The sequence below is a fragment of the Passer domesticus genome, chromosome 10, assembly GCF_036417665.1.
Source record: "Passer domesticus isolate bPasDom1 chromosome 10, bPasDom1.hap1, whole genome shotgun sequence".
NCBI lineage: Eukaryota > Metazoa > Chordata > Aves > Passeriformes > Passeridae > Passer > Passer domesticus.
In genome coordinates, this window is record NC_087483.1 from 3966017 (window position 1) to 3981254 (window position 15238).

At 52.2% G+C, this 15238-nt stretch overlaps 1 protein-coding gene across 1 annotated transcript; it reads right to left on the reverse strand.

Moving 5' to 3' along the window:
- Positions 1–10733: 10733 nt before the first annotated feature.
- LOC135309373 (uncharacterized) lies at positions 10734–14509 on the reverse strand. Its single transcript, XM_064435522.1, has 11 exons — positions 14406–14509; positions 13976–14163; positions 13749–13886; positions 13382–13496; positions 13069–13209; positions 12656–12832; positions 12367–12522; positions 12106–12207; positions 11641–11743; positions 11310–11366; positions 10734–11035 (listed from the first exon to the last, which is right to left on the reverse strand). The coding sequence occupies exons 2-11, from the start codon at positions 14149–14151 to the stop codon at positions 10836–10838; spliced, it is 1365 nt and encodes a 454-aa protein (XP_064291592.1). The 5' UTR covers positions 14152–14163; positions 14406–14509; the 3' UTR covers positions 10734–10835.
- Positions 14510–15238: the final 729 nt, after the last annotated feature.

The window sequence follows — 15238 nt, forward strand, 5'->3', positions numbered from 1 at the left end:
GTTGGCAGTTACTTATTTACATTATGTTTCCTCCTGTTTTTAGTGAACAAGAAGGTCACATTCCCATCACAACCTTATGTTTTCTCCTGTTTTCAGTGAACAAAAAGGTCATATTCCCATCACAAACCCCCCTTTTTTTCTATGTCACTATTTTTGTTCACTGAATCTGGCAAGCTCCTTTCTGCTGAGCTCTAAGTAGTCCTCTGTGTTCCCATCGCTTAGAGGTTCATACCTCGCCTTAATGAGCATGAGGTGGGCGGCTTCCAATCTCCCCTTTACCACATTAATCAATTTATTAAATATGCAAGGCCCGAAAGTGATTGTTAGGATGAACAATATGAGAGGTCCCGCTATAGTGGACAGGAGTGTGGTGAGCCAAGGGGAGCGGTTGAACCATGATTCGTACCAGTTTTGTTGTGCTTCCCTTTCCCTTTTTCGCTTCTCCAATTGTTTTCTGAGCTCGGCCATGGTATCTATCACTATTCCAGTGTGGTCTGCATATGTGCAACATTCCTCTCGTAATGCTACGCACAACCCTCCTTGTTGTAGAAACAGTATATCCAATCCCCGTCTGTTCTGGAGTACTACTTCCGATAAAGATCTTACTGATTTGACTAGTCCATCTATTGCCTTTTCGATTCTACTTAGATCTTCATCTACTGAGGCTCTCAAGTCTTTCATACCCCTTTGCTGATTTATTAGGGCAGTTGCCCCTGTTCCTACTCCTGCTCCTCCTAAACCCAATAGGACGGCTACTGTGAGAGCTGTGGCCGTAAAGGGTTCTCGTTTCACTAAATGATGTTCAGGAGTGATCTGATGTTCATATATATATTCCTTTGGATGGTATATAATTCGGGGAACTATCACAACCTGTATGCAATATTCGAATGTCTCATTGAAATGAGGTATAGATATACATGGAGTGACTTCCAGTGTATTGCATACCCATTTGGCATTTACTGCAGGGAGAAGCCACTTAGCCGATTTTTCAGACTTGACGGTTGTCATATCTATTTCACACAGATGTTTTTTATCTGATGGGATTTTTCCTACACATCTCCCTTTCCCTGTTACCTGAACTATTGATATCCCTGGGGTTCTGTCCTGGCCTCTCTTCCAAAGGCACTCCCGTGGATTGGTTCCGTTAATCCTCCTAGGTTTTGCTGTAGTTCCTAAAGCTTCATAAAAAGGCGGGTTAACAGTATAGCACAACCAGCATTCATTGGTTAAATTTGGGTTCGTAGTATTGAGAACTCTGAATGTAGCTTGCATCACTTTCCACAGCATACTATACTCCCGAGCAGGTGGAGCTGTTAGTGGCCAATCTCCCGACTGAGTCGGCTTCCTTGTAAGATTTTCTACTAATGAATCATTGCCTCTTTCTCTCTTACTCCCTTCTTCAGTAAGTACGGGGTTCGGCCCCACAGGTTCCGGGTCATGAGGAACTGGCTCTTTTCTTATTAGAAAATGCCCCCCCCGATCCTTTCCTGGTTCCCATAATCTTGCCCCCCAGGTTTTTCCTGTGACCCAAACTGGATCATTAATTTTGTCATTGGTCACGTTTATCTGAATGGACTGGCAGTTCCCCCCCGTTGTCACTCCACCGGCAAAATCAAATCGGGGAGGGGTACAGCCCCATGGGTACCATCCGACTCTTATATATGAGTCCCTCCCTCCTCCTGGGGTAAAGCCATGAGCTATAGTTTCACATCCCCAATATCCACAATAAAAGTGTCCAGGATAGTTGCAGTATGGTTTCCCTGGATTCGATGCTGGGCACATATAAAACCCTATCCTGTTTAAACAGGGTTTAGCCTGGATAATGTCACATAGCTGACACCTAAAGGAGGGGACTCCTGAAGTTGTAGTTGCTGCTATGACTCGTTGATCTTCCCACCTGATAAGTGACCATTTGAAGGGTTCATGGCTTACGCTGTCCCCTAATGTTTCCCTAATCAATAACCATATCATCAATATTCGCATTAAAGTTGAGTAACATCCACTGCCAGTATGGGTATGAATAATCAGCCTGTCCAGTTTCACCCTTTCTTCAACTTGAGTCCCTTGGCCCCTTTGATCCCTGCCTGTAAGCTCTATTGGTGCTCCCATTTTGTAAAATTCCATCCTTCCGCTAAGTATCCCTCCGCCTCGCTCGTCAACTAGTTTGCGACTAGCTACGAGGGCTGTTATCTTCTCGGCGGCAAGGATCTTCTGAGGGATGGGGTTTGCACCTCCTTCGCCTCTTAAGAGGGTTAACAGGGAGTCGCACCTATAGCTGTTATTTTGCTTGAGAGTTTTACCCTTGTAAGGACCAAGAGACTGGTTAGGACACTCTAGAGTCCTTTCCTTTCCCTAGTTATCCCTCCCGACGAGGTTGGTAAGTATTTTCTGGGAGCCCTCCCTCTCTGGCAGTGGACTCACCACAACCTTTTACAAAATTTATGACAGGGACGGATTGGCCCGGCTTTTCTTGATATGTAGACGTTCAAATTTAGCAATCAAATTATTTAAAGCTGTGTCTGGGTCTGTGTCTTTTCCTAGGGGTCCAACTATTGAGGTCCTTAAGTGTGGCACCGTATGTCGGCACCTTGCAGTTAGAATACGGGAATTGGCGATCTGTCGGCACTTTTTCAACCAACATTTAATTTGCCACCTTGCCCATGCTAACAAGAGCTGTTCTGGGGTCTCATACACACTCCGAAATTGAGTATAAGGTATTCCGTTCTCTTTCTCTAATGCTAGAGCCCAATCTCCCCTCCTAATGTCCTCGCCTGCACACCTCCCGCACCACAAGTGATATATTAACCTTTGTTCTTTCCAATAAACCTTATTACAACCACCGCATTTAAAGGCTACCCATGCCTCACAAAGTTCTTTTCCACAGCTACAGCAGGGACTGCGTTTAAGAGGTCGGAACGAGGGTTCCTCTTGGGGTCCAAAAGTCTCAATCCACCAGACCCAATTGTCTGGAGGATTCGTTAAGGCTTCTCGAGCTGCTGAGTTGAAGCGTGCTAAACTTAGTAGATACGGCTGCAAAGTTAATGACAGCTTCTGTTGGACCCTCCTTTGGTCCGCTGGTCCTAGCCTTTCCCACTGCTCAGTCATCGGGATGACGGCCCATTTCTGGTGTTTTGGTGAATGTCAGTCTTAGGCCGTCTGGGGGTCCTTTTATTCTCCACTGACAGTTCTGTGAATGCTCAGGAAAGTCGGAAGGGTTCACTGGTCCTTTTACTCGACTGGCGTGAGTCCACCCTTTTTCGGCAGTTCTCACAGCAGTGTCTGTGGTGAGCAGGGTAAGATATGGGCCTTCCCACCTCGGGGTTAAAGGATTTTCCTTCCAACTCTTGATTAACACCCAGTCTCCTGGCTGAACTTGGTGTAATACAAGATTCAAAGGAGGTCGTTGAACCCACATTCCCTTTTCCCACAGTTTCTTTCTGTATTTTTCCAAGGTAACCAAATAACTGTTCAGACTCTTATTACTGATATTGGGGTTTATCTGTACTTTTTCCAAGTGGTAGGGCATTCCATATAGCATCTCAAAGGGGGATAGCCCTGTGTCCGCCCGGGGTTGTGTCCTGATGTTTAGTAATGCCAGGGGTATACACTTTACCCAGGACAACTTAGTTTCTAATACTAATTTGGTTAGCTGTTTCTTTATTTCCCCGTTCATTCTTTCCACCCTTCCCAAACTCTGGGGATGATAAGGGGTATGTTGCTCCCACCTTATTCCTAGGGAGTCGGCTAGATCTTGGGTTACCTTTGAGGTGAAATGCGGCCCTTTGTCTGAGTCTATGGTTTCAGGTACTCCATATCTTGGCACTATTTCCTCTAATAGGATTCTTACTACAGTATGGGCGGTTTCTCTAGTAGTTGGGAATGCTTCTACATAATGGGTAAGGTGGTCCACCACTACCAAGAGGTATTGCGTCCGCCCTACCTTTGGAAGTTCAGTAAAGTCAATTTGTATATGTGAAAATGGTCTTTTTGCCAACGGCCGACCCCCTGGGGGCAACTTCCTCAGGTTACTTCGATTAATCCGTAAGCATGTTGGGCAACTCTTGGTAATGTGTTTGGCGATATCATGTAGCCCTATAGTCATATATTGGGTTGCGAAGTGGTCTGCTAACCCTTGTGCTCCCCAATGTGTACCTTGGTGTAGTTTATATAGGACTCTTTGGGCTACGGCTTTTGGCAATATTTTCCGCTTATCCCGAGTTACCCATTCCCCATTAAGTTTAGACAGTCCCATTTTCTTCAATTTGTCCTCCTCTTCGGGGGTGAAGACCAATGCTGGATCTTCCTGACTATCCTGCTCCCTTGGTTTTTCTCTCAAGAGCATTTCTCTAGCCGCTGCTCGTTTAGCCTCTTGATCTGCTGCATTATTACCCCTAGTCTTGAGGTCTGTTCCTACTTGGTGGCCTTTCAAATGTACTACCGCTATTCTTTTTGGTCCCCTCAGGGCTTGCAGTACCTCAGTTATCAATTGTTGATGAACTAATCCCTTCCCTTGTGAGTTTACTAATCCCCTTTCTTCCCATAATTTTCCAAAGGTATGTACCACCCCAAACCCATATCTAGAATCGGTATATATCGTTCCTTCTTTCCCTTTTAAGAGCTTCAAAGCTCTTAGAATAGCGTATAGTTCACAGGCTTGTGCTGACCAAGATTTATCTAAAGCCCCTGATTCCACTACTTGTAAGTCTGTGCCCCCAATAATAGCATATCCTGATTGGCGTTTCCCATCTACCACCCGGGAGGACCCATCTATGAACAACTTTTCTCCCTCGTCTAGCTCTTCTTCTTCCAGGTCAGGCCTAATCTTGGTTTGTTCTTCGATAGTTATTAAGCAATCATGTATTAAAGGTGCTTCTTCTACATTCCCGAACAAAAAGGTAGCCGGATTTTGAATAGCAGTTGTTTCTAAGGTAAAATTTGGTGCTTCTAGTAAAATCCCCTCATATTTCAGGAGCCTAGCATCTGATATCCATTTATCTGCTTTTTGCTGCATTACGCTCCTGATATTATGGGGGGAGAAAACCTTAAGACTACTGTTAAAGGTAATTTTCCTAGCTTCTTCAACTAATAAGGCACATCCGGCTAACATTTGTAAACACGTAGGCCATCCCCTGCTCACGGGGTCCAAAAGTTTCGATAAGTACGCTACAGGTTTCCTTTTGTCTGCCCATTCTTGGGTTAGTACTCCAAAGGCAATTCCCCCTTCTATATTAACGAATAAATAAAAGGGTCTTTTTAAGTCAGGGAGACTTAGAACTGGAGCATGCACCAAGCTCTCCTTTAATTCTTTCAGGTTTTCTGTATCTTCCTGAGTCCATTTCATCCACCCATCCTGAGTCAATTTTTGGTATAAAAACCTGGCCTTACTACTGTAATTCTCTATCCACTGTCTACAGTATCCTGTTAAACCTAAGATTTGTCTGATTTGTCTCTTGTTCCTGGGGGTTGGCAATGATAGGATAGCCTGCACCCTTTCCGGATCTATTCTTTTCTCACCTCGTCTTAGATAGTGTCCTAAGTACTTTACCTCTTCCTCTACAAACTGCAGCTTAGCCTTCGAAACCTTTAGTCCTTTAAGCCCCAGGAAATTCAAAAGTTTTATACTTTCTCTTCGTACTCCCTCCTCATCTTTCCCTGCTAACAATAGATCGTCTACATATTGTATCAGGGTTATCCCCGGTTCAGTTTGGTAGTCCTCCAAAATTTGTTCCAAAGCTTGTCCAAATAAATTAGGGGATTCTGTAAAGCCCTGGGGTAACACCGTCCATCTAAGCTGTTGTTTTCTCCCTGTCTCTGGGTCTTCCCATTCGAAGGCGAAATAATCCCTGCTTGCTTCATCTAAGGGGCAAGCCCAAAAGGCATCCTTCAGGTCGATTACACTGTACCAGTGGTTATCCGGGCTTAGTTTGCTCAATAATGTGTAAGGGTTAGCCACCACGGGGAACCTAGCTATCGTCCTCTTGTTTATTTCTCTCAGGTCATGTACTAAGCGATAAGACCCGTTTGATTTCTTCACTGGTAAAATTGGGGTATTATAAGGGGACATACAGGGTTCTAATAATCCTTGTTTGATTAGTCTATCGATTTCCGGTTTCAACCCTTTACTCCCTTCCAAAGACATCGGTTTTATTCTTACTGGAATCTCTGGATTTCTAATGGTTACCTTGAAGGGGGTAATTTCTAATCTGCCAGCACTATCCGGATTATACCATACTTCAGGGTTGATTATTCTCTCATTTTCTAATCTTAGGGGACACAACTTAATCTGAATCTCCTGTTCTACCACCTTGATTTGAATACCTAATTCTACAATCATATCTCTACCTAATAGGTTATAATCTGATTCTGGTACTAATAAAAAATTCCCAATACCCATCTTGGAGTCCGATTCTACTACTACCTCTTTTATAACTTTAACTTCGAACGGTTCCCCTTTTGCTCCCACTACTGTGATAGTTTCCCTAGATAACTTGCACCCTCTAGGTAATGACTGGAGTGTGGACCTTTCAGCTCCAGTATCAACCAGGAAGATAATATCCTGGCCCTGGGGACCTACCTTCAATTTTACCAAGGGCTCCCTTTGATGTTTCTGGGTCCCCAAGAGATAGAGCCCCTGACCCCCCTAGTCCTCCTTAAACTCCTTCTCGTCCCGAATCCACGTCCGACATTCCCTCTTAAAGTGTCCTCTCCGTCCGCAGTAAAAGCACACCTTCAGTTCCTGTTTATCCCGTGGGCTTCTCTGCCCACTTCGCCTCAATTCCCTTCTGTCCTGTTCGGGTCTCCTATCCGTTCCCTGGCTTTCACGTACTGCCGCCATCATTAGTCGTGCTTGTTTCTTATCTCGCTCTTCCTCTCTCCTCACATACACTCTCTGAGCTTCTCTCAGCAACTCGTCTAACCCTCTATCTTGCCAATCTTCTAATTTCTGTATTTTCCTTCTGATGTTCTCCCAGGATTTGGAAACGAAGTGTACCTTTAGCACTGCCTGTCCCATCTGTCCATCTGGATCCATTCCTGAATACAACTGAAAATTCTTCCTTAATCTTTCTAGCCATTCAGTGGGGGTCTCATCCTTTTTCTGTCTTTCGTTAAAGGCTTTATTAATATTCTGTCCTCTTGGGACAGACTCCCTGATTCCCTGCACAATTATTGTTCTGAGGTCTTGCATGTGCACTCTATGGGCCGGGTCCTGATGATCCCAATTAGGATTTTGTAATGGCCATTTTATATCTGCTGCCGGCCCCTGCGCGTGCTGCGCATCCCAGATGCGCATTCCCTCTCTTCTAATCATATTTTTTTCCTCTGCCGTGAATAGGATATTCAGTATGGATTGTAATTCCTCCCAGGTGTACATATTGGGTCCTAAGAATTGATCTACCCGCTCGGCCACTCCAAGCGGGTCCTCCAAGAGGTGTCCCATTTCCTTCTTAAATTCCCTAACATCTCCTGAGCTTAAGGGCACCGACACAAACCCTATACCGGCCTGGGGTCCCCCCATGGGCATTTCCCTTAAGGGGTATAAACCTTTCTTGGTTCGACTTCGAGTCATTGGCCCTGTATATTCAGGCCCATCCGAATCCGAGTCTGTCCCTGCTGGTGCATTCGGAGGAGCCTCCGCTTCCTGTGCTTGGGGTGGGAGTACATAAGGAGGGGGTGGCACCAAAGTGTCTTCTGGTTTATTCCCCTTTTTCTTACTCTTATTCCCTTTCGGTGTTTCAGAAAGTTTGAAGAGAAACACCTCGGGTCTCTCTACCCAAACTTTAGCATAATTACTCTCCTCCTGAGAACAGGGGGGTTCTCTACTATTTACCCAGATATTTAAGGTTTGCCTTACCCAATCTTCTGAAGAGCCAAATACAGGCCAAAACACCCTCTTGGAGATTTCTTTCCCTCCCCATACTTCCATGCAATAGTGAATCATTTTAGCCTTATCCTTGTCCCGTGTGCCTGGAAAATGTCGCCAGTTTTCTATCATAAATCCTAAAGGGCTTTCCCTAGGTATTGGAGGGAGTTTCACCTCGGCAGGGGGCTTACTCTTCCCCTGTCCCATTCTTCCGGAGTGCCTTCTTTCACACAGTCAACTTTCGCTTCCCCTGGTTCGTGGCCCAAGCCCTCGCGGGTCTGTGGGAAACGCACTACTGAGGGTCCGCACTCACTTGGAAAGTCTGGCTGCCAGCTTTCCTCTCACACACCACACACTCGCCGGACTCCGGGATCCCAACCCCGCCCGGACGGATCCCGTAATACTTACGCGTCCCGCGTCTTCGTCCGGACTTTGTGCACAAATCTTTTAAGGGGTCTCCTTGGGCCCGCAACCTCTGTTTGCTTTCTCCTTTCCTCTTTTCGGGGTTTGTCGGTCGGGGCCGGGAGCGGGTCCCTCAGGTCCCGGGGCCTCCGAATCGGAGGGGCGCCCCCTCCGGTATTGAGAGACCTCTCCGACGGCCACCGATCCGAGTCACGGCACCAAGTTGTTATAAATGAGCACAATGGGCCAGTCGGGTCAATTATATAGCCAATTTAATAATACAGAAAAGAGAAAGCAAAATCGCAGCGCTGGGCGGCGGGGGAGTCCTTGCTCCACCAACTACCGCGCCGAAGACTGTTCCGTTCCCCTTTTTGTACCCTCCCGCGCTCCTAGCCCCGTCGCATTTCCGGTGCTTCTCTGCGCATGTCCACCAGGTTGTTAGAAGGTCTCCTTCTGCCTCCTGGTGGTCGTCGAATAGGGCCTCTGGTACTTTTCCTCGGCGCCCCCCTCTCTGGGAACCTGGGCTGGGAACAACTTGTATTTTGATTAGCTCAGCAATGTTTAGTCTCATATGTTATCGCATGGCAGTTGGCAGTTACTTATTTACATTATGTTTCCTCCTGTTTTTAGTGAACAAGAAGGTCACATTCCCATCACAACCTTATGTTTTCTCCTGTTTTCAGTGAACAAAAAGGTCATATTCCCATCACAATGTCCTATGGTTCTGCCAGTTAAAATCATAGTTTGTGTGCTGGATTGTTGTTTTTGAGAGGGTCCATATAGTACCAACAGCCCGTCATTAAATTCAGTCGGGGTGCAAGTCCTTCTGGGAGTAGGGGAAGTGGTTCCCGAAGGAAAGGGATACAAATACAGGGTAAGATAGGAACATTTAATAGTGGCAACCAAAGGCAAGTCCCAGAACTCTAATATTCAATATTCAACAATAGACCACCACTTGAAAATAAGGCCCCATCAACTTCCTGAACATCAGCTAGCAATTACCACTCTGAAAAAGAGCTCCCATCTCCAGGGTTTAATTTCTCACACCTGAGGGTGTCAGTCGTGTCCCTCAGGGTACCTCGGTGTCACTGGGGGAGTGTGAGCGTCGCTGGAGAGGGACACAGGCACGGCGCGTGTCGCTGAGCGGACATGCCGCTCGCTGAAGGCAGCCAGGGCCGCTGAGGGGACGCGGGCGCGCCCTCAGGGACACGGCAGGGCCGGGCGGGTCCCCGCTGCGCCGCCGCCGCCCGGTCCCCGCCGCAGGGAGCATTTCCCGGCCAGGCGCGGGCGGCCCCGCCCCGCCGCTCCCCTCAGCCCGGGCGGGAACTCGAACCCGCTGTGTCCAAGCCTCGGGGCGAGGCCCAGGCGGCCTTGCAGAAGCCGTGTGGGAGCTGCCCTGGGGCTGCCCTGCGCTGCTACACACGGGGCAGGATGGGGCAGCGCTGTCTCAGGACTAGGGAGCGTTTCACTGTGTGAGGGGTAGCGCTGGAGAGGCTTAGAGAGAGAGAACTTCATGGCAGAGGAATTCTGGAATTACCTCATGTACCCTGTGGGGCACGGAATGAACATTTGGGGGTTAAAGTTGAGGTAATCCCTGGACTGTGAGAATAATGAAATCGGAGGTAATCTCTTGAGTACATGTAGTGGATATTTGAGCAGGAAAATTTGAGGTGATTTCTAGGGGACAAAATTACTTCTGAAGGAAAAGTCTGAGTAATGTCTAGAGGGCACATACAGATATTATGTAACAAAACCTGAGAGAAATGTTAGGGGAAAGAAAGAACATTTGGGGGGTAAAATGTGAGGTTATCTGACTTCCCACTACCTCATTCCAAGGGAGCTTTGGCCTCCCTGCCCACAGCCAGCCCAGCCTGGGCACCTCAGGGCTGTCCCCACCGTCCTGCTGAGGCCCGGCCTCAAGGGCTTCTGCCGCAGGCCTGGCAGATGCTGTGGAGAAGCACCAGAGCAGCCGGGTGTCAGGAACAAGGTGGCTCTCAGGGGGCTGCTCATGGCCTCTGACACCCAATTGCTCAGGGCTTCCCAGTGCCCCAGCCCCTCAGGCTCTCCCCCAGCCCGGCCAAGCTGCCCGGCAGCAGCGCCGCAGCCCCACAGGAGCTCCAGAGGAGCCCCAGCCAGAGGCACCTGGGAGCCCTCAGCAATGCAGCCAGCAGCACACGGCCAGGAGGACACGGATGGCGCTTCCTGCCTGCCACAGGCCTTGTGGCCATCTCCAGGCACCGCTCCAGCAGGGATCCCCGCAGCTCCGGCCCTGCCCACCCGCTCTGTCGGCAGCACAAAGGCTTCAGCAGAACCACCACAGGCCAAGGGGCTTCTGGCCATTGTCCCTGCAGCACTGCATGCCTGGGCAGCTGGCTGAGCACAAGCACCATTTTCCTCCTCTTCTCCTATGCCCTGCGGACGCTGGGCAGCAAAAGAAAGATCCTGAGTCTGTCGATTATAACACATCCACTCTTTATATACTAAAGAAAAACAAAAAGAAGAAAAGAACAATGTTCAACAAACTGAAAATCACTGCTGGCACAGGTGGCCCTTGCAGACAGAGTCTTTGGCATCAGCTCTTTGCAGAGCTCCAGCAGAGCAGCCAGCCGAGCCCCGAGAGACGAGGCCATCTCTTCCACACCCTGTGAAGACGATCTTGCAGGTTCTCTAAGGTGGAATGTCGTGCTCTGTCTCCTCCACTGAGAACATGCAAAGTCTGACTTGCCAGGCAACTGACAGAGAGGCTCATGTCATATGCCATTTCTTTAAGGGCTGCAAGAGAAAGGAACAGAGCCATGGTCAGATCATGGACCTGAGGGGAGTGGACAACAGCCCCCTGCCAGAGCCATCCCAACCCATACCACCAATGGTCAGGAGGGAGCAGGGACCAGGGGGATCAGGCCGAAGCTGCTGGCCACGAATGCCCCACGTGGCCCTGAAATCCCAGTGTGCTCTGCCCACGGGAGCAGAGCCCTCTGCGGCCGGGGCAGGGCTTGCAGCTGCCCCCGCTGTCAGGCCTCGCTGTCAGCCCGCTGCCCTCACTCACCACGGCAGATAAGCTGGAGCTCTTGCTGCTGCCCCTTCAGGTGCTTTCCAGCGATCCCTGTGAACACAGAGCCTGTCATGGCGGCAGCGGCACAGCTCCCTGCCAGCGGCGCTGCCAGCGCTGCGGCCACACGCCCTGCTGGCCCGGCAGGGCTCAGCCCGGGCCCTTGCCGCACGCTGCCGCCCAAGGGCACGGCTGCCAGAGGGCGGCAGCAGCGCCCGGGCCAGGCGGGGCTCCACGGCGCCGGGCCCGGATGGCGCTGCCGGGGCAGCGGGCGGGGCTGGGGCCGAGCTGCGGCGGGCCGGGGAGGGAGCCCGGCCTCGTGGCTCACCCATGAACCTGATGGCTGCCTCTCGCAGGGACTCCTGGGGGCTCTCCAGGTAGCGCAGGGCCCAGCGCAGGTGCTTGGCCACTCGGCTCTTGTCCTTTTTCAGCTGCAGAGAGCGGCAGCAGGGCAGGCTTGGCGCGGGCTCAGCCCCTGTGGCGGGCGCTCCCTGCGCCCAGCCCCCGCCTCCCCTGCCCGCACAGCCCTGAGGCGCGGCCAGCAGCCGCTGGCGCCGGGCTCCGCAGGGGGCAGAGGGCCGGCTGCTGCCCGGGGAGCCGCGGGGCCGCCCCGCAGCCCCGCTGCGCCGGGGCTCCATGGGCACCCGGCTCGGGCCCACAGCAGCCTGGAGAAGAGCCCGCGCCGCCTCTGGGTGCAGCAGCGGGCAGGGGCACAGCTGCCAGCCCCGCACACTGAGCACCGCGCTCAGGGGGCCTCTCCAGGCTGAGGCTGGGGCTTGCAGGCTGGCCTTACCAGGCAGTTGGCAAAAATCCAGAGTTTCTCCTTCTTCACCAGTTTTTCAAGATCTCGCTTCTTCAGGAACTTGATGGCACAAAGCAGCGTTTCCTGAGAAGCCTGGAGAGCAGCAGAGAGGCAGAGATGGCCCCACAGCACAGGGCACAGGAGCCGCATCCCTGTGCTGTGGCCTGGAGGAGGCTGCAGCCGGCCAGGCACCAGGGCAGGAGGCAGCCGAGCCCCCTCCCAGGGGGACAGCAGCAGCCCTCAAGTCCTCACCTCTGCCACACGCCGATTTCCATCACGGCAGTGGAAGAAAAGTGCGAGTAGGCTGTGGCACACTGGTGTCTTCAGGGCCTTTCTTTTCTTTTCCAGTGGAAGAGTCATCAATGTTCGGAAAAGCCATATGGACAGCAGCTGTACCTGCCAATTATCCTGTATGAAGAGAAGAAAAGAAGACCTGAGCATGGGCTGTGAGGGGCTCAGCTGGGCGCAGGCCTGCAAATTCACAGAGCACAAAGTGCCTGGGCAGCACCCAGTGTCCATGGCTGGGGGCACAGAGCCTTACGTGGTCAAAGAGTAGCACAAGCGCCTCAGCCAGCTGCAGGGAGATCAGGCTGGGTATTGGTGTGTCCTTGTCCATGACTATAAAGCTAAGTACCATGACTGTTATCTTAACTGTCTCTCCATCTGCATCCTGCAGGAGCTCCACAAGACTTTCAGTCAGGCTCCACATTTTTTTGGTCTGTGGGGAACACAAGTCTATGAAATGCCACCCTGCCGCGCCGCAGGGCCTAGAGGCCAAAGGCCTGTCCCGAAGCACTCAGGCAGCTGAAGCGGGAGGCAGGAGAGCTGGGAGCAGCTGCCCCAGCTCCTCAAGCCTAGCTAGGCCAAGCGACTGCATTCCCCAGCCAACCCCAAGTGACTGCGTTCTCCAGACCCATGCTGCCTGCATGACTTCAGCCACTGTCCCCTTCTCACCATCAAAGGATCATCAGTGAGCTTCAGAAGGGCCTTCAAAACCAGGCGACGCCTCTCCTTGCACTCGTTCTGCAGGTACCTTGAGAAGATTTGCAGGACTCTCTCAGCATCGTGTTCACTCAAGTCCAGGCACTCGAGGACCTGAAAGGCACAGGGCAGTGACAGGGCACCCGGCCAGCAGCAGCCCGGAACTGCACAGGGCTGGGCCCAGGCAGCAGCACAGGGCACAGGCACCGTCCCAGGCAGCTGCGGCTACGAGAGGGCAGAGAGCTGGGAGGCAGCTCAGTGAGGCAGCACTGGCCTTCAGGCTCACCTCCACAAAGAACGCCAGGGCAGGCAGATCCCAGTGTGGCTCCTGTGTGCTCAGCAGCCAGAGCAGGTAGCGAAGGATCCGGGAACAGGAGGGTATGGAGACAGAGGATATCTCCCTGGCAGGAGAAAAAAGTCAGCAAGACTGTGAGCCAGGGAGACAAATGGTTCCCAGGAATAACTCACAGAGGTCTGGTCTTTCTTCAGCATCCTGAAAGTGCCCCTGGCCATTTGGGAGGTTCCTCCTGGGCACCCTCCTCTCCCAGCCTTTTCCATTCTCCTTGGCTGTCTCTCAGAGACAGAGCCCGCAGGCCCATGACCATAGGCACACAGCACAAATGTCAGAGGCAGTAGTGAGAAGGGGGTCTCACCTGGCCAGCAGACCCACGGCATAGTGGCAGGTGTCAACACAGAGCAGCGTGTCCCAGCCACACCTGCATTCCATTGCCACCACCACATCCTCACACTGGAGAAGGCAGAGCAGGGACTTGAGGGTCTGCACTGCAAACCTGTGTGCAGAGCAAGGGCCAGGTCACACTGGGAGCACTGGCTCCTTCCCAGGCCACTTGGCAGGGACAGGAGGACTGGGATGGAGCACCTGTTGGGGCTGGTGGCAAGGCCGTGCTCTTCCTGGCATTCCTTCCAGAAGGTATCCACCTCCTCTGGCATCTCTTCTGTGCTGAAGAACACTTGGAAGAGCAGATGCACAAACAGGCGGGGGAAATACGCTGTCACTACACATGGGACACAGGGCACCTGGAGGATCTTCCACATCACCACAGTTGCCTGCAAAGGACAAAGCCCCAGAGAGCGCTCAGTGCCGAGGTGTCCGTGTGGCAGGGCCCGAGCGTGGCAGGGAGAGGCCCGGAGAGACGCAGGGGGAGCAGGGGGCCTGGTGGCCCTGAAGCTGCCCCTGGGCCAGGTTTCATGCCAGCGCCTGAGGCAGGGAGATGCAGTGGGGGAAGGAGGATGGAGAGCTGCTGGAGAGGCAGCCTTGGGGCCAGCAAAGGCCACTTGCAGAAACTCACAGCCAGGGCAAAGACACCCGTTTTGTCCCCATCGGAGGTGCACGTGCTGTGCTCGGGCCAGCTCCCCAGCACATCCAGGAGTACCAGCTGTGCCTGCTCTGCAGTCCTGCTTGAGCCCATGATGGTTTTCCACATGGCCACGGCAGCTCTGCAGGGTTAGAGCTCTGTCTCAGGGGGGTCTCAGACACAGCACCGCTGGGAGCTGAGCTGGCTGCCAGTTCTGCCTCTGCCCTCTGCCCCTGGCCAGCAGCAGCCAGGCAGCCCAGCCCTGTGGGGACAGAGCCCTGAGGGGCAGGGAGGGAGCACGGCAGCAGGCTCAGGGGCTGACATGCCAGGGCTGGGAAAGGGAGCAGCCAGAGGGCCCTGGAAGTCTCTGCTGCTCAGACACCTGGGCCAGGCTGTGCAGGGTGATGGGCTGGGGAGCCCTGAGCCCTCTGGGCAGCTGGGCCCTTACCTGTCACAGGACGGGGCCACACGCAAGAGCGTCATGACTGCATCATCCGGGTGTGCTTTGGTGAGATTCAGCAGGGTCTTGTCCAGCCTGTGCTGGGCAGAATCACTGGCCGTGAGCCACTGGTGGATGTACCTCACCATGGCAGGCACCTGGAGAAGGCACAGAGAGACTTGGAAAGCTGCCAGAGGAAGTAATGTCCCCAGCGTCCCCAGAGAAGTGCTTCCATTCCCACCGCAATGCCATGGCCTCAAAGGCTCACAGGGACCAGCAGGCGTGGCTTGGAAGGCCAAGAAGTTCCTGGGAGGATCAAGCCCTGGCCACAAGCTGCTTACTTGCTTTGAATGGTAACAATCTTCGTCTACAAGCATGTGCAGCAGGG